Source organism: Anopheles arabiensis, chromosome 2 (assembly GCF_016920715.1).
Source record: "Anopheles arabiensis isolate DONGOLA chromosome 2, AaraD3, whole genome shotgun sequence".
NCBI classification, from domain to species: Eukaryota; Metazoa; Arthropoda; class Insecta; order Diptera; family Culicidae; genus Anopheles; species Anopheles arabiensis.
In genome coordinates this window covers 42,772,006-42,798,363 of record NC_053517.1, presented here as the reverse complement: position 1 = coordinate 42,798,363, position 26,358 = coordinate 42,772,006, and the positions used below count along the sequence as shown (strand labels likewise).

General features: G+C 42.8%; 1 protein-coding gene across 8 annotated transcripts in view; it reads left to right on the top strand.

Moving 5' to 3' along the window:
* The window catches only part of LOC120896613 (protein winged eye-like), a 305,930-nt gene that overhangs the window by 17,359 nt on the left and 262,213 nt on the right, over positions 1 to 26,358 (top strand). For 6 of the 8 annotated variants that reach the window (XM_040300866.1, XM_040300859.1, XM_040300860.1 and 3 more), the window contains exons 2-3: positions 14,047 to 14,593; positions 14,654 to 14,760. In XM_040300866.1, the coding sequence (XP_040156800.1) occupies positions 14,723 to 14,760 (38 nt within the window). In that variant the 5' untranslated portion in view covers positions 14,047 to 14,593; positions 14,654 to 14,722. The remainder of the gene's footprint in view (positions 1 to 14,046; positions 14,594 to 14,653; positions 14,761 to 26,358) is intronic. The other 2 variants (XM_040300857.1, XM_040300858.1) reach the window with 2 other exon arrangements.

Sequence of the window (26,358 nt, the reverse complement as noted above, 5' to 3'; positions counted from 1 at the left end):
TTCCGTTTCGTTTTTTTTTGCGTTTTGTTATTGTTGTTCGATCAGTGTTTATTTTTTCGTTCTATCGCTTGCTATATTTTGTATGGGTTTCCCTTTTGGGTTAGTTTGGGCGACCGCAACGAGGAAAGTTGAAGCGTTTGACTCCTTTGCTCGGTGGGTCAACAAATCAGAAACCATATCAACACGCGGAAGTGACCGGCCTGGGAATGTACGTGTGTTTTTTTTTGGCGAGCCAACAGAACAGTAAGGCCTGCAGGGCCTGAACGGTATTGCATGTTTTGTTTTGGTTAGCATAATGTTGTTGTGCAAACTACGCTCAATGCCGACGTGAGTGTACAATTCAAGCAACAACAAATACTTGAGAAAAATGTGAAGGGTAGAAAAAATCGTTTTTGGAAGTTAGTTTTAAAAAGAATCAATTTTTCGTGTCGATCTAAACTAAGCCGATTAGCACGCGCTAAATTGCATTTAATAAAAATCTAAAAGCAATCGCTCCGATATCCAACGTGGATTTCAATCGTGCAATTTAATTTAAAATTTTCTCGCTATGATAGTGCGAGCGCCATGTACATGGGCAAAAAAACGCAATCTACCACGCGCACATGCGGAATGGTAGTGTTATTTTGCCGTAAAGCTGGAAATATTGTTGTTGTTTTCGTTTTTCCGATCGCTCGCCCGCTCACAAAATGGTCTTATTGGAAATAGTTTTCTTTCAAACATGCTTTGCTGTATGCTGAAGGGGAATTGTATTTTTTTATATATGTTGTCTGTTTGTTTTGTTGTTTATCGTATGGTCGAATCCGAATTGCATTACCGCGTCCGATCGTTCCATTGCCGATGGGTTTGAGCACTGCTTTGCTTTCGAAGCGGTTTCTGTTTTCCTATTTTATACAGAAGATTTCTTGTTTTGCTTTCCACGTGAGCTGCAGCTCGTTCACAGTCAGCCAGCATATAGCTGTGTGCTAAAAAAGTGTATGCAGAGATACACAGATAGAAAGAGAGAAAAAACCGTTATAGAACGTTAGAATTTAGTTTGATTTTTCAGTGGCATAGTCAAATGAATGAATAGCTAAAAAAACGGTGACAGTGAGTAGGAAAAACAAACGTTAGTATCGCTGAATTTTCCTTTAAATTGCATTAGCTAAAGCGCTTAGATGAACACTGTAGCAGAATTGGATAGACGCTATGTGAATGATTAAAAGAAAATGTTAGAATGCTTAACGATGTTGATGGAAATTGCCATAACATTGTACTTTAATGGAACTTGGCATTATTTTAATCAATTTTCTTTCAAGCGAGTAACGAATCTATTTGACGTGTGAAGTGTAATTTACGAGCAGTCCATCCTTTGCGAATGGCAATCAGCTTGGATGAAACAGTGGCCCAAACCGTTCGTTGGCTTGGTTACGATCGCAGCCCAATTGCGAGGTTCGGCCGGCTCCAAGAGCCTATAATTTGTGGGCAATTTTTCTTAATTGTTACTTTCGAAATGTGGCTCCGCTTGATTTATTGTTCTTCAGCCCGGCATGCCTATTTGTGCCGATCGTGCCCAAACACTTGTCGCACACATCAATCGTCAGTGCAGGGGCGTTCTGCAGCGGGTACTTCATATGTGCTCGGTTCGTTATGTTTTGGTTTTTTGGTATGCGAACGATTTGATAGATGATTGGCACGAAGTGAGGATTGAAAATTCCACAACAAACATCAAACAAGTTTGGCCGCACATCAAAATGCCTATTAATATGTTTTGCGCTAACCGATGGAATATTGTTTAATTTTATCAAACATTCTCCTTTAATAAATGACATCGAATAGTTTAAATACGCCCGGCTGAATGTAGGTGTTTTTCACCATGACACATCTCCCACCCTTTGCTTCGCTCGTCGTGCCGATCATTGGCTTTAGCCCATTGCCCGGTACCTTCATATTTCCCAGATCTAAGCAAACGATGGGCTAGAATTTTCTGTTGCTATGCTACCACTATACTACCACTCCCCCTCTAACGGCAAGGTACAATGTGTCGGTGCCAATCCTTTTCCTTGCCAAAGCAGCGGGATGGTTTGATGGGGGAATATATTTTTTTATTAGTCAATTTATCGACCAAACATGTCTTTCAGCCCGCAAGGAAGCAGTGCACGCTAAACGAAATTAAAAACCAGATTTTTAATTACGATAAGACCGCGGGAAACACATCAAAACTCCATCACGCCAGCGGATCGTGGACCCGCGGCGGGGTCGGTTTGTGTGAAGAATCTGGCGGAACGGCGAGGAGGAAGAATGTGGCTCTCGAACGTACGGCGGCAGTGGCCTGACACTGAACGGTGGCGACATGTAAGAAATCCCGAACGACAGGCGCTTGATGGGTGGAAAGTGTCTGAAAGCGGCGCTGGCTCCCGTTGGAGTGTCTTTCCGATCTCATATTTCATTTCAACCTGCCATCGGAGGCGACTTGAAGACCCAACGATGGTACCGTTGGTGGAACCTCGGAAAGAACCGGGGAGAAAGTCAGCTTGAGAAGGTTGCGGTAAACAGCGAATCGCGATGGCAACAGCAGCGAGGAGCGAGAGCAAGCGCGCACAAGAGAGAAGGAAAGAAAAGTAACGCAAAAAAGGAGGCAAAAGGTAGTTTGCAGACTCACCAGCAGACTTTTCACCAGGCCGTGTTTTTGTTTCTCTTGTTTGGTCATACTTTGGCGAGGTGCAGCGTGAGCTAAAGATGGCCAAAATATTTGCGCTCGAAGGGTTCGGGCTATCGGGGCGGGAGTGCCTGTTTGCCATTTTTCTTCACCAAGGTGCTTTCGGCCAAGCAGTAACGATGGCCTTGCTGTGGTCGCGTAATAATTTATGTGTTTCCTTTCAAAGAACGACAGCTAATTTTTGCAACGGTTTGCGTCTTCGTGCACGCCCGGAAGGTGCACTTATAGCACTTGGTGGGTAATTCTGTCGTTTCTTTATTGTCTTTTAAAAAGCAACCTAAACCGTAGGAGTAACGGGAGGGAGTACGTATAGATTTATATTTTGTTGAACTGCAACATGCCAGTACGACCTTAAATCAGTGGCCACTCGTTGAAAGGCGTTCTTTTTCGGAATAGATGTGTCCTTCCGGTCTGATGCTATGGTAAGCTAATTAACCACAGGACGTTGGTCCTCCAGCGAGCAGCAGCAGGCTCATATACTTTCAATATGGCTTTATTTATTCCTGGCAATTGACAAACTGTATTACTTCATGTTTGGGTCTGTTTTGTGGTTTAGTTACTGTGTTTTTATTCGTTACATCTTTATCGTTACATATAATACCTTTTTATACTCCTTTAGAAGGTGTGCTGTCTAAAGTTGTGGTGTATTTATTAGGAAATGTGTATTTATTAGGAAAACAATAGAAGTTGAGAGGAGCAACTGAAACAAAAACAAAACTAAATTGAAACTGAAATTTTGACCAGGTTTGACACAAAGTCAGTCACAGGTACAACCATGTAAAATGCTAAAGTTGTAAAATTTTAATGTTCTTTGAGCTTTCGGTGTAATAAAAAAGTATAATAAGTTTATACATTTTTCTTCTATTTGGCGTAACGTCATATGCGGACATGCCGGGGCCTATATAGGCTTTCGAGACTTTTTTCAGTTCCGTACAGTTCCGAGTTCAGTTCTGTTCAGTACGAGTTGACGACTGTACCATGGGATCGCCCCTTTATACATTACCGCATTCAATTTTAAAAGGATTTTGTGTAAAAATGAGGTTTTGGTTGATGTACTCTATTTAAGAAAAACAACAAAAAAACATCTACACAAAGTAGTTACGGGGGTTTTGCTAGTCAGCTTAAATCAATCACTGATTGTTGTTGTTTGTAAGGCCGGTTGATCAAACCTTCGTTCTGCTAGGACGAGTTACGTGGTTTGTAGGTGAGAATGTTTGTAGTTTTGGACGTGATTTAAATGATGAACTGATTGTTTACTAAAGATTGAGTAAATAACACTAGTAACTGGAATTCTAGAAGAAAAAACAAGGAATAGGTAAACTAAGGTTGAGTAGTTTTAATTGTAATAATGATTTATGTTTTTTTTTTTTTATATTTTACTTGTTTCTAATATTTAAGATTTTATAATTAGACTGCAAACTCCTCCAAACGAACGCACAACGAACCTTGGCTGCTCACAAAACTACAGTGCCTAATGGTACTTGTAATTCTGTGTTTAAATCTGTGTGGAGGGTACTGCGCAAACAGGTATCGAAATGTTCTCCAAAATCCTAGCCACTTGTGGCAACCGTCGCAAGGGATACTTTCGAAAGGGACTCTAATCGGACATTCTCCGAATTCCAACAATAAGTGCAGTTAGGGGTGTGAATGATCTCATTAAGTGGTGTATAATCCACTGGCAGGTGTGGATGCGGCTGGAATTAGTTTTCACGCCGGAAAACAGCCCTAAACTGTCATTGAGCTAACGGGCTTTGCGCATTCATTTTGTGGTGATAGCAAGTTTAGTTGCAATTGGAGGCGTTTTGTTTCAAAGTTAATAGTTGTAAATTCATGATTTGAATGTGATGATGGTCGTTTTGGTGGGGTGGATAGTTCCGTGATAATAGTTGAAATTATATATTATGCGGTGAATCGTTATAATTGCTCTGAAGCGGTTCAAATACGTATCATGCAGATTGTTCGTCAGACCGGTTGCATAATTGTAGGGAAATATAATTTACGCTTTAGCAACAGAAAACGCCAATGAATATTAATAAAGCAATACGGTGTTAAGAAACCGCAAGAGTGTTGTTGTGTTACAGTAAAGCCCACCTTTTTTGTTGCAATCGAAACTTCAATATCACGCGCAGCTACACTTGAATATGACCGTTTTATAGCCATAAATCAATCGACAACTGTGAGGAACGGCTTATCCCGGGCGGTACAGGGTGAAGGACTCCAGGTAATGCATTTTATTAAACGCTTCGATAAGAACAACAATGAAATGCATTTTGGGCAGTAGATGGTAGGGTGGGGGGTGTCAATATTTTTGCAATATATTATCAACTGTTTTTCAACTGTGAATCGGTGGTTTCGGTATCCGAAAACAAAAATGGAATAAAAATGATGTCCGTAGGAGTAGAAAACAAAAAAAGAGCAAATTCCACCCTCAGGCCATCACACGCACAAACGCAAACACACGTATCAATGGATTTTAACGAGAAAGTGATTGAGAGGCAGTAGCCTGTTGGAGGTTTAATTAATTTAAACAGGTGCGTACAGATTCGGCCATAGATCGGGCACTGCGCAGTGGAATCCGACGGCAGGCAAAAAGGGGACACCCAATTTCATCAATACACCAGCGAGCCCACCAGGCTTCCGGCGAGGGCGAGAAACTGTCAAAAAGATAATGCCAACGGATGAGTGCAAAATTTATGATTTTTTAAATAATTCGCTGCAGCCAATGAGGTGCCGCCGGGAGTGCCATTGCTGAAATTTTTGGTGTTTGTGACGGGACAGAAGGAAAAACGGCGGGCATGGGTTTTGTTTGAATATTCCAGTTTGTGTTTGAACGTTATCAGTGTTTTTGAAGTGCATTCCCCTTTTTACCCTTCTACCTTGCCCTTGATAATAGTGAAATATGGTGCAGCATGAACAAAAAGGATAAAATAGCAGATAAAGCTTTCGGCAGTTCAGACGAAAAAAAAAAGGTAACACCACTTAAACGTTGTCATTCACAGCTGACTTCTTGGCGATTGACAGTGGAACTGATTTGACTGGCGGTTAAAATCATGTCCCTGTCCGTATCACTGGGCTTCACTTGATTAACGGCCAGCGTGGAGAAGATTACACGTAGGTGGTCCCGCGCTTCACTTTTTACTGTTTGCTCCGATGCAGTGTGTCAAACGATGGAGCCTTGTGTGATAATAATTCAAACCGAATCAAATGCAGTCCAGCTCGAGCACGAGCTTCGTGAGCGATGGATGGGCAAACAATCGTTAAAAACACATGTTCCATTAACTTTAATAATGGTACGGGTAGCAGAGTGAAAATTGTGGGTATTTTTTTGCATGATGTGGTGGGAAGTTAAAAATGTAAAACATCGAAAAAAGAACATGTAAAATATGCGTACGTAAGAGTACAAGCCAAAAGCGACGTGAAATGTAGGCGGTAAAGGACACGAGACGAAACAGAAAGATAACAAAACATGTATGCAGGAAACGTATATTTGGAATCGGGGTAAAGGGTTTTTAGCAACATTATAGTTGTGCTAAAAATGAACCCCAATACCACCTACGTAGAGTTTGCTGTTGCGTTTTTCCATCACTAAAACTGCGATAGAATCGCGATGGTTATCGGACAAATTGCCAATGTCATTTATGTGTTGCCTTACTGCGGTTACCGTTGATGTCACCTCACTGTGATGTACGCTCACTGAAGCATGGACCATGTCTAACCCCAGAAGCATTCCAGAGATCGATCGCTCGGCCAAGTTGAAGCTAGATTAAAAGCTTAATGGCCATTCTTGGGACATTGCGTCACTGGCGGGACGTCGACGTGAGTGATAAAGCTGGGAAGGAATTCATAAATCAATTAAAATGCCAAAGCAACTTGAAGATGAAACTTTAGCCCATTTCGTCCCCGAAAGCATTCAAGCGGACCACTTGCTAGGGCGGCCAATGCGTTCGTCTGCGTGCAGGGATACGGGACATCTTCAGATCTGGTAATTGAATCAGATTGCAATTTGGTCTCATTTTAATTATTGTTCTTAAAACTCTCCGCCGAAACGAGCCCATCGTAGCCGAGGAACGGGGGGTTATGTTTGGACGCAGGCTAGGTACGAAGGGTACGGCGCCTGGAAAGAATGCGGACAATGATGCTCGAAGATGAGTAGAGTTTTGAAAAGGTTTCTTCCGGTAATCTTCAGTCTTTAAGACGACAGTTTCTTCACCCCGCCTGGAGGTCAGCTGTACGAAAGGAAATGGGAAGTAAAGATGTTGCTGCACGGCCTTTCTGTCAGGATACCCATGGAGCAGACTCCCTTCGCTCTGAAGCATGCACGGTTTTACTGCATTTGAGGCCGTTGCTAACATTTAAATTAGTAGATTAGGGCCACCGTGACATTTCCCTCCTGGGGCGTAATTAAAATTATCCTCCGAACGTTCCACTCGCACATCTTTTGGCGTAAATGGCGTTCGGTAGGAGACTGGGAGGATTGCTGACCGTGGACAATGTGTCACATCACGACGCAAACTTTAGCTTGCCACTCACACACTTTTGAAAGAGGACCCAGCTTGCCTTAAGGGCTAATTAATCCTCTGCAAATATTGACCGTCTTTTGGCGTCGCCAACAGTGACTCTTGATCGGATGTTTCATGGGGCCATTTCTAAGCCACAAGCAGAAACGAAGAAAAACGAAAAGGACAAACGGTAAAAACTGTTTTGCTTTATTGAGGCTATTCGCTGATACACTTCTTTGACGGGTTAATGGCGTTACAGTGATGTAGAAATATTTACAAACTTGAAAGACAAACTTTTAACGTGTTTATAAAGCGTCGCAGTAAATTAAATAGAAAATCAGGAGGGAAGTGGAAGGACTGCAAATTAGCATCATGGCTGCACGATGGTTCACAATAAAATGAACCCAGTACATTGTGCTTTAAAAACAATCTAAGGCAAATTCTTCTAACTTCGTGGTTTTAAAGATAGTAATGATAATTGAAACACATTTATCCGTGCTCATTATCTGTACATTCTAACTATTACTACAGATTGACAAAACGTGCTCATGCACATTTCAAACCATTGTAACGTACTCCATTGCTTAACTCTGCACGAAAGCAAGGGGCATCGAAATGTTGGACAGGAAATGGGATGGATTGAACAATAAATGGTCATTAAAAATGTATAAATGAAGCAATCCCTGCTGATTGCTTTTACTGATTGGCAAAGCAATGTATCATGAGTGTGGTTGGGTACAGTTTTGGTCAGAGGGTAAATCCATCAAAAAGCTGATTTCAGTTCAACGTACAAGTTGAATGCTTTCCGGTATCTGTAGAGTAAACAAAATTTAATTAACATAAAACATCGATTGTGGAACACTCCTACACACATTCACATGTGACAGATAGTGTTTATGATGATACGATTGAACCGATCCCGTGATACAGTCGTCAACTCGGACGACCTAACATCATGCCAGACGTGTGTTCAAGTCTCATATGGACTGCTCAATTCACCCCCCCCACCCCCCTAGCAAGTACTAACTATTAAGCTGTGTGATGCTAATTCCATTCCATCACTTGTCACTCAAAGCGGCTGGTTGTGCTCTCTCACTCTCCTATTTCCAAGTTGATTTTTTACCGCGATTTTCTTGTTGATTAAGGCTTGAATTGTTTTAGTTCGGTTCATTTGCACTCGCGCGTTCACGTATCACAAAATTTGTGAGGCACCTGTGAATTGTACGGTTCAACATATAAACATTGCAATCCGCCTGCGGTTGTTGTGACCACTCACTGTTCAGTCGAACTTTGCGCTATTTTGCGATGGCGTCTGTGATCTGTAAGAAATGTGAAGGTGCTATTAGCAACGATCCAATTCCGTGCTTCGGTATTTGTGAACACTATTACCACGATAAGTGCATTGGACTTTCAACCCCGCTCCTGCGTGATTTTAAGAAGTCACAAAATTTATTCTGGGCTTGCGCGGATTGTGCTCAGCGTTTGCGGGCCGTTGACACTTTACGCTTCTCGCACGGCCTTTCTCGTGACGCTGCCTACCTGTTGGAATCGTTGCAGTCCGATTTCCGCGATTCCTCACGTTCTGTGCAGGCGGCATCAGCTGGCTTGCGACTTGAACTTTCCTCTTCACTGGATTGTTTTAGAAACGAGATAGCTTTGATGAAACAGGAATCAGCATCGTCAATTCGTTCCGTGAAAGATTTCATCGACTCACTTACTGCTTCTCACTCAATGGAACGCAACTACTCACAGGCTCCACTACTCACAACGCTTGATGAAGTTAAGCATGGCATCAAGGAGCTTGATCTCATGCACCGTGAGCTTCTCACTTCCTTCAACTCACTAATGAACAAGCTCAACTCTCATCTTGCCACGCATATCACTACATCGAGTGCTCACCATTCTGCGATTCCTGCTACGCACTCAACGACCACGATTCCAGTTGCGGCCTCTAAGCTCACCCATCAAGCTGTTGGTGAGAATCCTTCTAAACGTCGATTGTTGGATCGCTCTCCCGACCCATCGCCTACCAATACCGTTACACGCGCTATGCTTTCATCGGGTACAGGGTTGTCCTGCAATAATATTACGACCGTTCCTGAACGCCCACCCCGTACTTGGGTCTTTATCTCCCGTATTGCTCCTGATACTCCGATTGAAGCGATCCGTGAAATGGCCTGTTCTAACATAGGAACAGACGACATCTTGGTATATAGCCTTGTACGGCGCGACCGGGATCTTTCTACGCTCTCCTACGTATCTTTTAAAATTGGTGTACCGGATTCGCACCGGGCTATTGCTTTGGCTGCTTCAACCTGGCCTCGCGGGATCTCTTTTAAGGAGTTCATCGACCTTAATCCCCGCTCCGTCAATGTTTGGCGACCCACTACTGCAGCATCCCTTGCACCTTCTGCGCCTATTACTCGTGAATCGGATCATCCTTCATCGCCATCTTCTATCAACCACACGACACAACTGCGAAACGCTGATTTCACTATTTCGCCAGATCATGGCCCTATGAGCTTGCCTTATACGCAGTACTTTCAGCAAGCGTAAACCGGCTGATCCGGCTGAAGATTCTCATGAACTACCGACTTTACCCGAATTGATGGAAGCTAACCCTGCATCTAATACACATAATCCGTCCGACTCTCTTTCGCCGTTAATAACTTGCAGCGAGAGCACTCCCGGCGCATCTCGCTCTCTCATCCCTTCGATCGATCTACTAAACATCTACTATCAAAACGTATGAGGATTGCGCACAAAACTAGACGAGTTACGCCTCTCTGTCTATCTGAACTTGATATGGATGTGTTGGTGTTAACTGAAACATGGCTCGATGGCTCAATTTCGTCCTCTCTTATCTCGGAGGATGCGTATGTCATCTATCGCTGCGACCGAAATTCTCTCAGCAGTAACCGTTGCCGTGGTGGTGGTGTACTCATTGCCTGCTCTTCCGTGCTGAACACGTCAACTTTATCACTGCCGTTCGACACGCTGGAGTCTGTTTGGACAATTGTTAAGCTTCAAAACCTTGCAATCTATATCGGCGCCGTTTACATTCCACCCGATCTGCGTTCTTCCGAAGAAGTCCTTGACGATTTGCATGAGAGTGTTAGTTTCGTTGCTGACAAACTTAAACCAAATGATCTTATAGTGTTACTTGGTGATTTTAATTCACCATCACTCTCCTGGCAACCGTTTGCATCGTGGGTTAATCACTTCATTCCTACTGGTGTATCTCGTGAAAATGTTTCTCTGCTTGATGGAATGTCGGTAAACGGTTTGCTGCAATTATCCGGCATAACAAATATACGCGGAAGACAATTGGATCTTCTATTTGCCAATGATGCCTTCTTGGAGCGCTGCTCCCCCGTCATAGCTTCACCTGTTCCACTCGTCGCGCTAGACAATCATCATCCTGCTCATGAGACAAGTGTGCTCCTTACGCACTCTCGCCCTGCATCCTCTCAACGTATACCTACGGCTCGTATGTTCAATTTTAGGAAACTGGACTACCAAAAGCTTCATCATATTTTAGCCGGTACCGATTGGTCCTTTACTGATGCTGACTGTGACATAAATCAAGCTGTAGCAGCGTTTACTAATGTAATCACTTCCGCCTTCCCTTCCTGCTGTCCTCTCCTATCCTGTCTACCGATCCCGTCTTCGCTCCTTTTCCGTACCATAAACTCCTTCCTACTCCTTCGTGAATAATTGTATACTATAGTCAGTAAGCACTATTGCTGTAACCCAACGTGGCCGAGCAATTAATAAAATAAAAATAAATAAATAAATAAATAAATAAATAAATAAGGCTCGAAAGCCTGTGTAGACGGCATTTCCGCGTAGGACGTTGCGGTAAATAGAAGAAGAAGAGGTTACAATTACGAAATTAGGCACCGGTTTGTACAATGTCATACTGTCGATTTTCATCAGGTATAGTTCATTCTGGACTAATGTAAGACGGTTAGATAAATAATAATTTTACAGGTACAGATCATTGGTTTAAGTGAATAATAAATAAAAGCTAATTACAGTGTTTTTCATTTGATAGAACAAAAGTATCAAGTATTATGACAAGCGTTGCTTCAGATGCTTCAGATCAGTGGGTACAGGCCAGGCAGCACTTGACCGCAACGGTTATTGTGCCAAATAAGAAGAATTAATAATAATAGCTGAGTTATTGCATCTTGCGAAAATTAGCTGCAACATATTCATAAAATGATATTGTTTTCATTTTTGACAATTTTTTTCTTTACTCCATTTCCAACCTCTAAAACTAACTTTGCAATTTTACCAACAAAAAGCACCAAAATCAATGAGCAGCTCTGTCCTGTTCGAAAAAATTGTTTTGAACGAGGACAGTAGCTGCGAACGAAAGGCACGCTGAACCGATGAATTCGATGGAATAGAATAAGGAAACATGCTGGATAGCCTGCTACACCACGTATTCTTTGCCAGGGCTGCGGTTTTCGTTTTTGGGCAGATGGGACGGTTTGAATGTGGACCGACGCCGTTGAATGTTAGACGATGACTTCGGGCAGACCACTGATGCACTTTCAAGGTTAGAGAAGAAACATTCTTGACGAGAGCTGCCGTTCATACGTCCCTACGTTGATTCAGTAAATTCCTGACCAATTGGCAACCAAATTGATACCGTTAGCTCGATCCGCAGACTTGGGGAGCGAACGGGCTGCGAAAGAAGAAATGCACTTCGGGGCATCATTCGAAGTGCTACCGGACTTGAATATATTATGCTGCAGCCTGTTTTGCGCCCATGTTTCGGTTTCGGATGATCGTTTCATCGGAAGAAAGGCACCGGCTGGTTTTGGCAGGAATCTTTTGGAAAGCATTTCTGCTGGATGGTTTCGGCCACAGTTGCCAGTCCTTCATCAGACGGGCAGCTTTTAAATTACCGACCCGGAGTGAATGTTCCGTTGGCGATGGCAGCTAATCCGGCCTGCGTTTGGATGCAATTACAAAAACAAAAAAAAAAAAAAACGGAAAGGAAATTGCTATCGAATGCTGCATGTTGCATGTGAGTTGTCCTGGGGCGGTGAAAAACTACTACAGCTACTTTGTGCAGGTTTTGCAGTGGTGGCATTTCGTAGAAAAACCACACAAGGACGGTAGGAGTGAAATTAAAACGGTTGTTTGAGATCAATAAACAGGATGATAGAGAGGCGGTTATTTTCGCTGCTGGCGTTGGGGTACCTTGAATCATTGCACAACGTTTGTATAAGCTGGTTTGCAACAAAGCGTTGGTTGAGTTTGTCGATTAGTTTTGATTTCATAATTTCATCAAACTTGAAGATGAACAAATCGTGACAAGCACTGCATGCCATCAGTTGGGAATTAATAACCGTTTTCTATTCTACATGATAATGACCGTTGTTTAAAAATAGTTGATTATTTTTTTAGTGTTTGATATAGATTCGAATTTTGTTGGTAAGAGACGTTGTTTTAATTAAAAACCATTTTACGACTAATCTAATGTTGTCATAAAAAACCATAAATTGTTTATTGACCGATTATTTGTCTTCGGGCCTTATGCCAACCATTCTTAATATCTTCCAACAGTTAGAACAAACGATTGTTTAATTGAAATGACAGGAAAATGCATTGTTTCCTGTAGAAGCAATGCTGAGTACAGGTTCCTTCTGGCATAGATCCCTGTTTGATGTTGGAAAGCATGTTCTGAAATATAAAAAAGTGAAATCGTACCGGCTTCAGAGAGCTGTTTTGCGGGGTTTGAAAAAGGAATCATATGAATGGAGCGTTCCCAAACTACGTACAGTATACAGAAAAATCGACCAGCTTCAATGTGTAACCGATGGGATGTGAAATTAAACAAACATCAACGGTGGACGAGCGCCAAGGGGAAGCGATCGTATAAAAACGTATCTATCGATTCGGATTGTACGTTTCAACGATTCTGTTTACGCAGGACCCAGGAGAGTTCTACGAGCAATGGTTTCAGGTTTGCTGTTCGATAAAGCGTTGCGATAAGTGTGCAGCAAAGGATGTATCGAAATGCAATTTCCATTGCAGCTGGAGTGGTTTCGATAAATCTAAATATTTACTTGCTTTTGTACCTTTGCGAGTTTGGTTAACTTTTCTTGTTGAAGTTGCAGTCCTTTATCACGGGCAGTGAAATCGGTATCGGCAGGGAAATGCTTTCGACTGTGAAGTGAAGTAAATATTAGAAATCACAATACGATCTCAATACTACAGTTCGAATTACTTTTGCTTTCCTTCCTAAAGCAATTAGAAAATAAAAGCGGTAGACTTTCACTGAAATAAATCAAATTTAAGTACATTGGCCGTCATTTGTATATTTGAAAGCTGTGTTATCTGATCTGAGCTTATGTGTATCTTATTCATGAAATACATATATGGATAGGATTTTCAAAAAGAGCAAATCATATTCGAACAATTGAAATGATGTAACATAAAATAAATCGTCTTATTAAAAAAAACGAAAAATCTCATACTATATCCTCCTTTTTGTAGGGGATGAACTTTACTTTACAAACATGCCCATCATGGGCTCAAGTCCCGTATGGAGCGTGTCTCCAATACGTGGGATTGTCTATCTTGCTATGGTATGCTGATTGACTATGCTGCGTATGCGACAACGGTTGCTGTGCCGAAGATAAGGGGTAACATCACAGTCCATTGAAAAAAATTAAGCTGCTATAAACATTACAATATCAGTCACAAGCGCATGCATTTAAATTTATTGTTTTTCTTTGGCTTGTGCGAGCTAGCACCGACATTGTATCATTCTTATTTTCTTTCTCTTTCTCTCTTTTAATTCGCGATCGATTCGATTATCCGGGTAACTAGACGGATTATCCGATAATTATGCTTTGACAGCTACACCCTATGATTGTTTACCAATGGATACCCAAGCTAAACGTAAAATTAGCCGTGATTGTGTCATCTACTGCAAATTACTCATGCCGTAACCCGGAGTAGGAATTGATCGACTTCAAAAAGGTATAAAATATAAGTACAAGTGAAAATACATTGAAGAAAGAGCAGAAGAACTAGAAGAGGCCATCATCCGATGGTCTCCTTCTCTAGAGTGTGCCATGATCAAGAATTCTCGTGCTTGTCCTTCCGTAGAAGTGTAGAAGTATCTATCACACGATCACAGCAACCATTGGCATTTGGGAACTGGAACATGAGCTGTGAAAATTTAGTCATTTGTGCAACAACCACCACCGAAGCTGGACGGAATATCTGAAATCCTTGAAAAACTTTCGAATCAGTTACTTTGTGTAATGGCGCCGTGGAAAAAGCGAACGAAACATCGAATCACAGAAGTACAGTGTGTGTAAATTGAATCGAACCGAAGGCAGTTACAACATTCAAAGTAACACGTAAGTTGGTAAGTTTATTAATATTCAGAAGTGAACAATCTCAAACTTAATTTTCCTAACTTTTAAAGTGATCGATATACGGCTGCACGCACAATGAATGGAACAATTGCGCAGTAAGCCTGAAGTGTTGAACTAGAATGTACGGGAAACCATGTACTCCGGAGTGCGGTAGAAGGTAAGTGGCTTTTTTCATCGTTTGTAAAATTATTCGTAATGTTCAACGAGATCTGTTCATTTAAAAAAAAAAAACATTTCTCTTCTGACGACCGTGTAGTCTGTCAAATATTTGTGGTCGTTGGGCTATTCCAAGTCAAAGCAAATTAGTGGCAAGTGGACTATCACTTGCACAGGGTTCCCTTGTGTAAGTTACCGACGGTACATAGTATAAATCGCAAGGGAAAAGAAGATGGCAGGAGGTGGTACATACGAAATCTGGACACAGTTTTGTGGAAGACAGGAGCGAAGGACGGACGTCGTCGGATCGTTCCATCATCACTTTCTTCCGCTAGACCGTTTTGCACTGTCAAGCACCCACCAACGCCATTCTTCATAGCCTGCTGCTTTGTCCTATTTCCCCTTCGCTGTGGCAATGAGCATTCTGGACCCCGCGTGATATGCTCTTGACTTGCAGGGAACAATCGTCACGCTAGCGGACACAACTGTCAGCATCGCAGACAATTTATGGCGCATTCCATGGGAATGTTAGTGTGGCAATTCGCGAACATTCAATCCCTCCCATTGCTGGTCTCCAGTGGGTCGAACCAGCCAGCGGCTGCTGCTTTTATCTGTGTCTGTAATTGTGTGTGTGTGTGTGTATTAGGATTTTTTGTGTGTTTTTGGTTATGGTCGAATCCGGTGTCTCGTACCGTTTAACCTTCCGCCTGGCACTCGTCTACATTCCAGGTGGGGGAACCGGGGTTCAGTGATTGATTAGGATCATTGGCTGCTATGGCGCGCTGTTTCACTGGATTGAGCGGGTGGGTTAAAGCTGCGACGGATGTTGCGAATGAGTTTCAGGATCGGGCAGGTAACGTTTTGCGGTCCAGTTTCTTTTCGGGCGTGCGAAAACCTCACACCAACGGAAACCCCCTTGTCTACGCTCAACAGGTTAAAGAGCCATAACGTCCGTCGAGTTCGTCCTTTCGTAGAGTTTCGTAACGGCCCGAAATGGAAACAGATTGTCATATTTTTGCCCGAGGCACCTTCTGCTCTCGATTGTTTATTTATTTATGAGACGAAGAAGCTAACCATCTTTGGGACTTTTACTAGAATGAATGAAACACACGCTGCGTCGCTATCACTGGTCGTGGAAATGAAACGTTTTATTTAAGGTTATAAATATGGTAGCCCTATCGTTCATCTTAGGGATTTTAGGATCATCGGGCAAGGCAATGATTGCATAAGAAGCATCATTTTAAACATGTCAAACCTTGGAACAACTATTCTAAGCATGATATGTGTGATGCTAAGATGCTTTTTGAATTATAGCTAGGAAACCATCAGGCTTATCATATTCGAGTCGAGAGATTCGACTCGATTGCTCTTTGTAAGTTGTATTTTGTCTTTAAATTGTAGTAGAGAAAATCCATAGCAAATCGCAGTTGGCGTCAGATCGCCATAACCATTCTTTTAAATGTATGCTAGTCAGTTAAAATGACTTTCATGGCTTTTTCGTGATTTTGTTTAATTAACTTAGAGCGTATTAGAAGACAAGTGTTCATTGTTGTAAATTGAAAAAAAAAATACTTTGTGATTTTTGAAACATTGTTCCTTGTCCATTTCCCATTAGGGGTTGTCGAGTAGCTTCAATCGATTCCCTAATGGACATAACACAAACACATGAACATTAGTTCATGTCTAAAGATCTACTACTCGACACGTTTCTATGGAAACAGCGAAAATACTTTTAGAAAGGAAGGTACCTGGATTGAAAACTGAACCATTTTTTCCTTAGCAAAATGTAAAATTATGTAATGGGGCTATACAGTTGTAATGCTATACACTGTGTACATTTTAATGAGTTATGAAGTGTTTTTTTTTTTTTTTATAACCAAATGGTTGTTTTGAAAAATTCATAAAAAGTGAATATTTAATTAAATCTGATATTTTTTTCTGAATATTAAAATTCCAAATTCTTAAACTTTTTGACAGGTCGACGTGTTTTCGAATATTAGCATTTACGCATCGCTGCAGTGTGCCAATGCAAAAAAACCTACTATGATATCCGTTCCCATTTGAAACGAGCGCTGTCGTGGCACCTTGTTAGGCCACCCTGCTATCGTCATAATCATCACAGGCAAATTGGGGGAATGTGAAGAATTGCAGTAGAGCGGTGTTAGGCGGGGACAGTATATAATGAAAAGGGGCTGTAGCAAAGCATTATCAGGGTAATGGCGCTAGCGCATTTGTGAGCTCAAAATGGTACGATGCATTGTTGCAACTAGGAGCCGTCCGATGAGCAGTACTAATTTTGGTCTTTATCCCAACCCACGGGAGTTCGGTGGCAGGTTTAACGATGCTGACGCAAGGGTGGTAAGCTCAAAACCAGAGGAGTGATGTCCACGAGTGGTGGTGGGTGTATTTGATGTCGAATCAAATCAACCGTTTCCACCGTTTGTCGGCTGCATACTGGGGGTGTCTCGTTTTGAGCATGCTGGGTGCTGATTATTACATGATTAATCTGTTGCCCATAATCGGATTTTTGCGTCGTTCGTTTTTGTAGCGTGAACGTGGCGTTGCATGCAGATCCCGCACACATCCCCGGCATGTCCGATACTCATCGGTTGTCCATCTGCATGGGGGAATTATATTATTTTTGACTTGTTTGCTCAAGGGCCTGATTGGAGTTTGGAGCGTGCCCGGGCAATCCATTCGAATCACACCCTACCCGATTGCTCCCGGAGTGTTACTGTTCCAGGCAAAATATTGTAGTATAATGTTAGCTTACCTTTTTCGCTTTTACCTCGTCCTCAGTTTTGTTCATAGTATGTGCACATCTCTACGCTCGTTAGAAGTAGCAGCAATTGTAGAATTGTTGGGCTCTCATAAATTTAATGCCAGAAAACCAGCAACACTGTTTGCCATCATATGAGGAGTTGGGTGAAGGGTGTGAACATTGCTGTAAGGGATTGCTTTTTCCAACTGAACTAGCAGATCACCATGGACTTGGAAATTACAAATGAAATCAGGGTTGACTTCATCTCATGCAGCAAGACGTGTTTGATGTGATTGAATTTAAGTGTATTTTTCTAGATTAATAACACTATGAAGCTATTATGTTCGAGTGGTAAGCTATTCATATCACGTTGGATGTAGTGCTAGGTAAAGATTAGGAAAATAAATTAGAAAGAAAATGAAACAATTGAATCGAACCGATGTGGTGTGGTAGTGGAGTGCTTGGAAGCAGTGCATCATCTAGACTTTATTTGTGTCTTTGCTGACTTCCATTGTATGAAACATGATATAAATTAAATGATCAAGCCTAAAAAACCGAAAATTCTAGCTGTGACCGCCTTTTTGTAGCTCTTTTACATAACTTTCAATTTTCCGGAAACCGCCGTCAGACAACCGCTAGTTAGCAAATGTCGAACCTGCATTACAATTAGCCGGCCAAATGAAACCATTAGGCCGTGGGGCGCCCGACATTCTGGCCGGGTTTGTCCGGTTGCCAGATTAGCTATTCCGTTCAATGTGTACATCTAATTAATACAACTATTACTTCAAGTTACCATACCGTGCTAGGACGACGAGCCGCTGTTGTGCTTCGGCATCGTGGTCGACTGTCGCCGTGTCCTCACTTGCGGCACGTGCGCATCCCGGAACGTTCCAATCACTTCGTACCGCGGTTTCGGCTGCTGCTTGTTGTCCGCCGTAGGTTTCTGGGACGTTTTGCGCACTGTTCGCGGCTGTCCGTGCAGATTTTTCGAGGTGGCCACCAGCTCGTACGGTGCCAGATCCGCATCGGGGAGCGACAGCTGGCGAAGGTTTGCTGCCAGTTTGGAATTCAATCGGTGGATGGTCACTTTGTCCTTGGGTAGCTTTGTTTTGACCATTGCTGGCGTTGCCTTCTTGGGGTAGCGCTGCTTTTTGCTGGTCCCAGGGGAAGTGCCATGCAGCAGATTCGAAGATGCGGTCGTGGAAGCGACCGTGTTGGAATTTTTGGAGCGTTTCGAGAGAGCGGTAGCAGCCACGAGTTGGGCCTGCTTTCTGGCGATCCTGTTTGAGTGGTACTTTTTCACCAGCGTCGATGTGATGTGCCCCGGCAAGGGCTGCGGTTTCAGTTCGATCCCGCCACTCGCGTTCGACCGTTCGAGCAACCCTGCATCGGCGGGCATTATCACCAGCTCCTCGCTTACATTGCCTGCCGTGACGTCTGCTTTATTGGAGCCTTTGGATTTGACCAGCAATACGAAATGATAGGAGCGGTAGGCGGACGAATCCCTGCCCGATTTGCTAGGCTTGGTCGAGCTTGTGACGGATGATGAGCCGGGCAGGTGGATCAGAAAGCTTATCCCTAGCAGCCACAGTATGGCCGGTGCGTAGAGTGCACGGAACCGCAAGACGGTACCGTTGGTAGCCATTATTCGTTGAACTGTCGCGTGGCTGTACGCGGTGGGGGCTTTTAAAGCGAATGGCCGACAGCCGTCGCCCGGTCGGGCTCGTTGACCGGGTGGTTGCGTAAGAGAGGGCAAGCCAGGCAGCCGGGTTACGTGACCAATGCACAGCTGTTGCATCCCACTTCGGTGCAACACGCTGCTGTGTGCTAGATTGTAACGAAATGGAGCACGTCCGTTGGTGTGAGGTCTTTTTTTCGGTTTTGTCGCGTGCGGCCGTTCTTTCGTGCGCTGCTGTTTTGGCTACGGAAAGCCCTGAATATTATGAGTTGGTGTGCTAGTTTCTTGATCCGGAGTATGGGTCAAACTGTGGCGAGAGTGGAGTGAGCGCAAAAGTTACCACAATGTTAGTGGATATGTTCAGCCCCGGAACGGATTATGCCAGAAGGCTAACAGACACGACCTGTCTGCGGATGAATGACTAAGTTATGAAGCCCTGCGATTCATAAGCAAGGAAGGAATAAAACAAAATGCGGAACTCGAGCTCATCGCCGTGAAATCCCGATGTCTCATGTTCAAAGTGCTGTGCATAATATTTCATGTTTATGAGACATGTTTGTAGGGAAGCGGGTTGTTGAATGCTTTGCGTAGATTTTTTGAAATAATCGCTATATCTGACTTCAAAAAAATTATGCTACATTTACTGCAATCGATTATCTCCGTTATCGAGTGTCTCCTTCGACCACGGTAGGGGTTCCTTCCAGAAAATGTAAGTTTTCTATCCAAACTATGAAACATTAAAGGCCTAGTGAAGGTCTGCAAGTCATCCGTTCGTGCAGACGTCCGTAAAATGAATTAGTTATGAATATTTTATCCTGCACATAGGCACACCGAAATTGGATAACGTTCTGCCGCTGACGGTTCTATCTTTCTTTGCCCCACTACACGCACGAGAAGTTTGACAGGCATCATTGTTGCCCCTGGAGCATCAGGGCTGGCCAACCGGTCGGTACACTAGCCCTCGATGGCCCTCGTTTTGGGGGTTACAATTCTTTTAGTACAATCGTAGCCGTTGTTGTAATTTGACTGACGAATCGATTTTATGTCAGTCCAACGTATTGCGGTTCAAAACACTTGAGCCTAGCAGGGCAAATAGTTTGTTGTTGTTTACTCAGAACAGTGGTTAGGCCGGTGGGGGAAGAGGTTTTCGTTTTTAGCGGACCCGTTGTAAGATTGTGCAAACGCTTTTGCTTGAATTTCCCCAGAGAATGGTAGGCTTCGGGTGGGATGATGAGTCGTCAGGATTGTCCAGGGTGATGCGTTAAAGTAAGGATATAAGAGTTTTCCTGTCTGTTAGTAGTTGAGTTTGCATGGATATTACATAGGTGCTTTTGTTTTGGTCATCCTTTCTTACGTTTACATATACGACCTACTGTTATATTCTTGATTAAGTATTTGTTTTTAAAAATGAATCTTCTTGATATCTTATTCATAATTCAGAATCTAAAGAAGCGTTAAAGTTTTGCTCTTGACGATTCTTCCGTTTCGTTTGTTGGAATATTATGCGAACTACTTTTCATGTTTTCTTCAGAAGTCTAGGAACAACGCGGTTCATCATAATTATGATGCGTTTGGAATTTGTTCAGAACTCTACCATAAGTAAATTCAAACTTTTTGATTAAATCGACGAAGAATCGGCCATCGGACGATACGCAGTGAAAGCAAAATATTTCAGAAAGTTTTATGCAATGACAAGTTGATGAATTTTCGGATAAATGATCCGCTACTTTAACCATAACACCGTGTCGAGAACCAAAGCGGTAAGAAACAACCAAACACAAACAAACCCAAACAATTTCGAGCGGCATTTCACTTATTATTGAAATACGTTAATCATATTTGAAGCGGTAAAGCGTACATTCGGGACATCCTTTCGCATTTTTTCCCGCTTGCTGCAAAGCTATTCGGTATGCTGCGGGAAGAAATATTTCCATAATTAACATAACTTCTATCGCAAAATTCTACCAAACTACCACCAATGTTGTGCTGCTGAGCACACTTTTCATACATATTCGCCTCATGCCATTGACCGTACCCCGGATCGTAATGAAACGGCACGATTATGTAATGAGCTTTGCAAGGCTGGCCAGCACAGAGCGACGGTTCCGTACAATCTCCGCAGTTGGCCGTTGTCGAAGTTGAATCGTTACCGGGAATGTGCAGATGTTGGTGGATTACGGTATGGAGATGAGCGCAGTTGAAAAAAAAATGCTTCCCATTTGCTTGTTTGCGATTGCGATAATGTAAAGTCCATTCTCGTATCGCCATTCTGCGTGTGTGGGGGGGGCGGTGTTTGTGCGAATGTTTGTTTTTCCACCGGTGGTGAGTACTGTGGCGCCGGCACCAACGTGCTGTTCGGGGTAGGAATTTTATTTTTCAACCTGACGCTCTCTCGACGATGATGATGTTGATGAGGGTTGCCGTGTCCGGGAGAGCGACATGGCGGAAATAATTGCTCCATAAAGGATTTATTTATGTGGTAGACCGCAAGTTTAATTGAAGGACTGTGTAATGAGCACGGTGCGGGTGGAATGATAAAGTAGTCGAATTATGAGGGTTGGCCTGTTGTATTGTTTGCAGTGCATGCCACACTGGATGTGGTTGCAGCAGGTCGGCACTGGTGGCTCGTCCTTGTCTGAGACTGATACGGCCGTGCCCGGTACAGTTTGGTCGGAGTTTGAGTTGTGCTGCGGAATTTCGCTTCAGCTGGAATGCAAAACATTACCTAGGCTTTGTTTTTGGCTTGTAATGGTTTTGCGAAGCATAATCCGTGGTTCGTTTCTTTGGCAGTGCTCGCTGGATATTAAATGCGTTTACGATCTCGATGGTTTTGGAAATTAAAAATGTGATGTAATGCATCCTGCTTTCTCGAGCAATGAACTGTGCGAGCCTTTTGCAGGTGTTTGTAGTCTGAAACTGGTTCTCCCTCTGATGAAGTTTCTTAATTGCTCATAAAACAAAAAGCCTGCGAGCCGATCTTTTCACGTTATTTGTATGTTTTGTCAAAAGGTTCAGTCTTCCTTTTTCGTAAACAACCCCCCCAAGCCACGTTGGGCCGGAGCGTCCGAATGGGTTGTATGTCTTGCTGCCAACAAGTATGTTTGCCTATCGCCATTTCGCAGTGCCAACCTTTTCGGTGCTTCGGCACGTCTCCGTTTTGCCGCGTGCGCGCGCCGTACACCAATACGCTTAACTGCCATCGCACAAGCGCTTTCGCTGATTGATGGTGGCTGCAAAAATCTTCAGCCCTCCTTCCTGCCCGGCTGCAACGCAAATGCTTTTCACCCTCTCCGTTTCAAATCTCGCAACATATTCGTACCGTTCGGCATTGGCAAACAGCAATTTCGTTTCGGTCGGCCGAAGAAAAGACAGACACCGAGAGAAAACAAGTTCTGTGGAGTGGTTTCTGGCCAGCCCCGGCTAGCTTGTCCCGGTACATTGCGGGTTTCATTACTCCCCGGTGGGAAAAGGCAAAATATTTGCTCTAACGACGAAACTCTTCCGCCATGCAGCGCCCGACCGAGCGCTCCGTTCGGGTCGACGCAGCGCTTCTCGGAGTATAATGAAGACACCCGCCATCATCATCCGCCCCCAGTGTGTTGGCAGGGGCCGGTCGATGCAGGCAGCAGGCCCTGTGTCAGCAAATAATATTTTCTCATCAATGCCTCTTTAAAAGAAAATGCTCCAACTCTATCTAATGAACAAACATTGGCATCGTTTGTCAGCGACGTTTTCGGGCGAGTCAGCTTATTTTGTGTTTGAAAGCAGTAGCAGCAGCACCAGCACTACCGACGATCTTTGGAAAAGGGGGTGCGATTCTTCAACACACCGCTGGGGGATCTAGGGGTGTAAGAATATCTTCGAACGTGGTTGCCTTGCCAAATTCTTTAACGCCAAATCCTTAAAGTTAGGAATATTTTGCAGATAGAATGAGCATCGTGAGCACTAAGTGCTTGCAAATATGGTTGCTTTTACCCTCCACATTATGTTGATTTTTGAAGCAAAATGATGTCTGCTTTCCAATTTTCTGATGAAACCCAAACTCTCTTGTTCAACCTTTTCTCGAGCCAATCTACAGCGCAGCCCCAACAAAATACTGAAACATCAAAATTACATCGTATACTGTAGAGGGTCGGCCTCCACACTCATATGTTAAGATGAGCCAATGTACAAAGTTTATGCAACCCAAAAAAACCTCCCCGCCTCCCCATTGCACTGAAAAATGTCGCAAAAATATGAAAGAATATCTCCCAAGTACGAGGATTACGGGTCAGTAAATATTTGCTCCGAAACACAAAAACCATCGCTCGCGCGAACATTCGTCAATATTTGCCGGGCGAAAAGAAGATGTCCCAGGCGCGTTTCGGAGCAGTTTGTGAAGGTTTTTAACGGCGTTTTTATTTCGTGAACACATCCCATCTCAACATAGATGTGCATCGTTTTTTTTCGCCACCGCTGCTCGAGAGAAATTGAAAGAATTTTCATAAAAGCCTACTAGTAATACCCTTCAGATGCCGATCTATGATGGGGGATGTATTTGTGTGTGTGTGTGTTTTTTTTGGTTGCTAAAAGCAGGTCCTGTAAGACCCGGAAATTTACCCGACCAGTTGCTTTCCCCCTATAGGCATGCCAGCCCTGGGGGTGGCATGATAGATGGGAACGCCTTGCTGGTTTACAGCGCAGTTTTTTTTAATTTCTTCAAAATTTTGTATCGTAATACCGTCGTCGTGAGGCGGAACGGTTTGTCAAGAGAGACCGGTAGCCGTGGTGTATTTTGTCTATTGAAAGTATTACGTCGCTGCTATGGAGAATGTGTTCCTAGCAAGTAATTATCGTAATGCAGTCCCTTTTTCGTGTGCTTTGTTTGCGTTTTGGTTTGTTTGCACGCATCTTGCCTAATCTTTATTTTAGGGCACCAAAAAAAAAAAAGCTTTTCTCCTTCTCGTACAATGGGTGGGTGATGGTAATGTAGCTACCGATGATGCTGTAGCAATCTTTTCAGCGGTCGACCGGCTGAGAAGGCTTTTACTTAAGATTACTGTATTGCAGATTGGAGATAAAGCAGGACAAAATAGCGCGCCAAAGATATGAATCGAATTTCGTCGCCTGCTCGAAACTGGTTAAATTGTATTTGTGCGAAGAGCGTGTTTTTGGTTAAATATTTTCTTGGCAACACCAACCTAACACGCGGTGCGAATACTATCTCTCGATCGCGAAATATTTGCTCTGGCGCCGTCGAAAGGATGCTGTATGGGTGGATTGTGTCGTTTTTGTTACGTAAAATGCAATGAATAATATCATTTGGTGGGTAGAGTAGCGTTTTGTTTCCGCTCTGCTTTGAATTAAAACTGCTGGTTGTTTTTGCAAGCAAAAAAAGTTAATTCAAACGATTAAAAATTCAACAAATCGGCACCGGAAAGAGTTAACCGCTGTGGCCATCATCGAACGAGTTGATTCGGGTTGGATTTGTCCGCAGGACAGAGTCTGTGCTCCTCAAAGATAATGGGTAGGATTTTAGATTGGTTCAATGATCCAACCGGTAATGTAAGAGGAAATATGTGGCTAGCGAATTATGTTTGTTACGCAGACACCTTTGGAAAATTGTACAAATCAGAAATAGATTACATTTTTCATCCGCTGGTGGTGCAATGCTGGAACATTCAGCAAAGAAGCGTAAAAATATATCGAAATATTGTAGCAAAACGGCAGAATTGAGAATCTTTTATAATTTCCTGTTTTAGTAAGGAATGTGTTGCTCTATTATTTTATCTCATCGTTTTTTTTATATATAATTTGTGTATAAGATTAGTTAAAAAAGGAACCTTTAAAACACTTATGGTCAAAAAATGTGATTAGAGCTTCCCACTGTGTGTGTACTACCGCCGTCGCTGATGATAGATTAAAGTAAAAAAGGAAATGTGATGATTTTTGTTATTGAATGAGTCGTCTGTCATGTGCTGGAGGACGATTTTCCCGGCCAATTTGCACCGAAAGTCGACAGAATAGGAGCACCGGTAGATTATCGCCGATAGACAGAGCCGATGTTTACGTTTGTCTGATGAGAAAATGGAAAATCCGCGAAAATTCCATTTGACGCGCGTTCTGTTGAAATAAAACAGCAAAAAGGATTCTGTTTTTTTGTTGCGTCGCATGTGCCCGCTCGGTACGATCCTTTCCTGCTGTCTTCACCTTCTATTACTGTTCAGTGGAATGATAGATAGCATTAATCGGTCGGTGAGAAGAAGGCGACGGAAAGGTCGTGTATGATTAAGAGATCGTGTGATTTGAATTGTGGCTAGACCTATGTGAATGGGAGGTGCAGAATGAAAAACGAAGAGTGTATTGAAATTGCTTTCTGTTTCGAAGTCGTACCACAGGGCTATAGTGAGTCTCCGTTTGGATGGTTCTTGCAGTCAAACGTTACCATTCAGAATCTATTTTCTCATTTGGCACGCGAAAGGATGGTAGCATTTTGGAATTTGCGTTACATGTAAGGTGAAACAAAGTGAAACCGGAATGAATCAATTTGATGGTTGGTTGTTTATTTGCAACTTGTGTACTGATACGATTGAATATCCACACAGTGTTTTGATGAACTATTTGATTTTATTCCATCAAAGGATGTAGATAAATTGCCTATTGCCTTGTTTCTTTATGTTTTAAATCTAGAATGATGACTCATCCTCAAAAGATGAACGAAATTAACGCAAAGCGATTAGTCAAAGATGGCATGGATAATTAGTAGTAGTAGGACAAGCTTGTCAAAACGAAAACAAAGCATGAAGCAAGTAAAACATTGTTGTTTTGAAGGGTTTTAGGATATCATTCCCGAGGTTTTCCTAAGAATTCCATCTCGTTGGAGCATTGTTTCTATTATTTTTAGTCAACTATTTTTTGGTGTAGGTAGGTACGGTAGATATGGTATTTTAATAATAAAAACACTGTGGAAACTCGTAGTCTGTAAATGGATAGAAGCGATCAGCTTATTGATAGAATTTCATTACTCTTAGGTGTGGTTTTTGCACTTCTGATTCATTATAATATCGTTGTCCCGGCCATTGCGGTTGATGGATTCTCAATGCATTGCTTAACGATACATTCCGCCAGCGTGGTAGCAATAGGCGCAAAAGGGACACATAAAAAAAGCAGATGATATAATC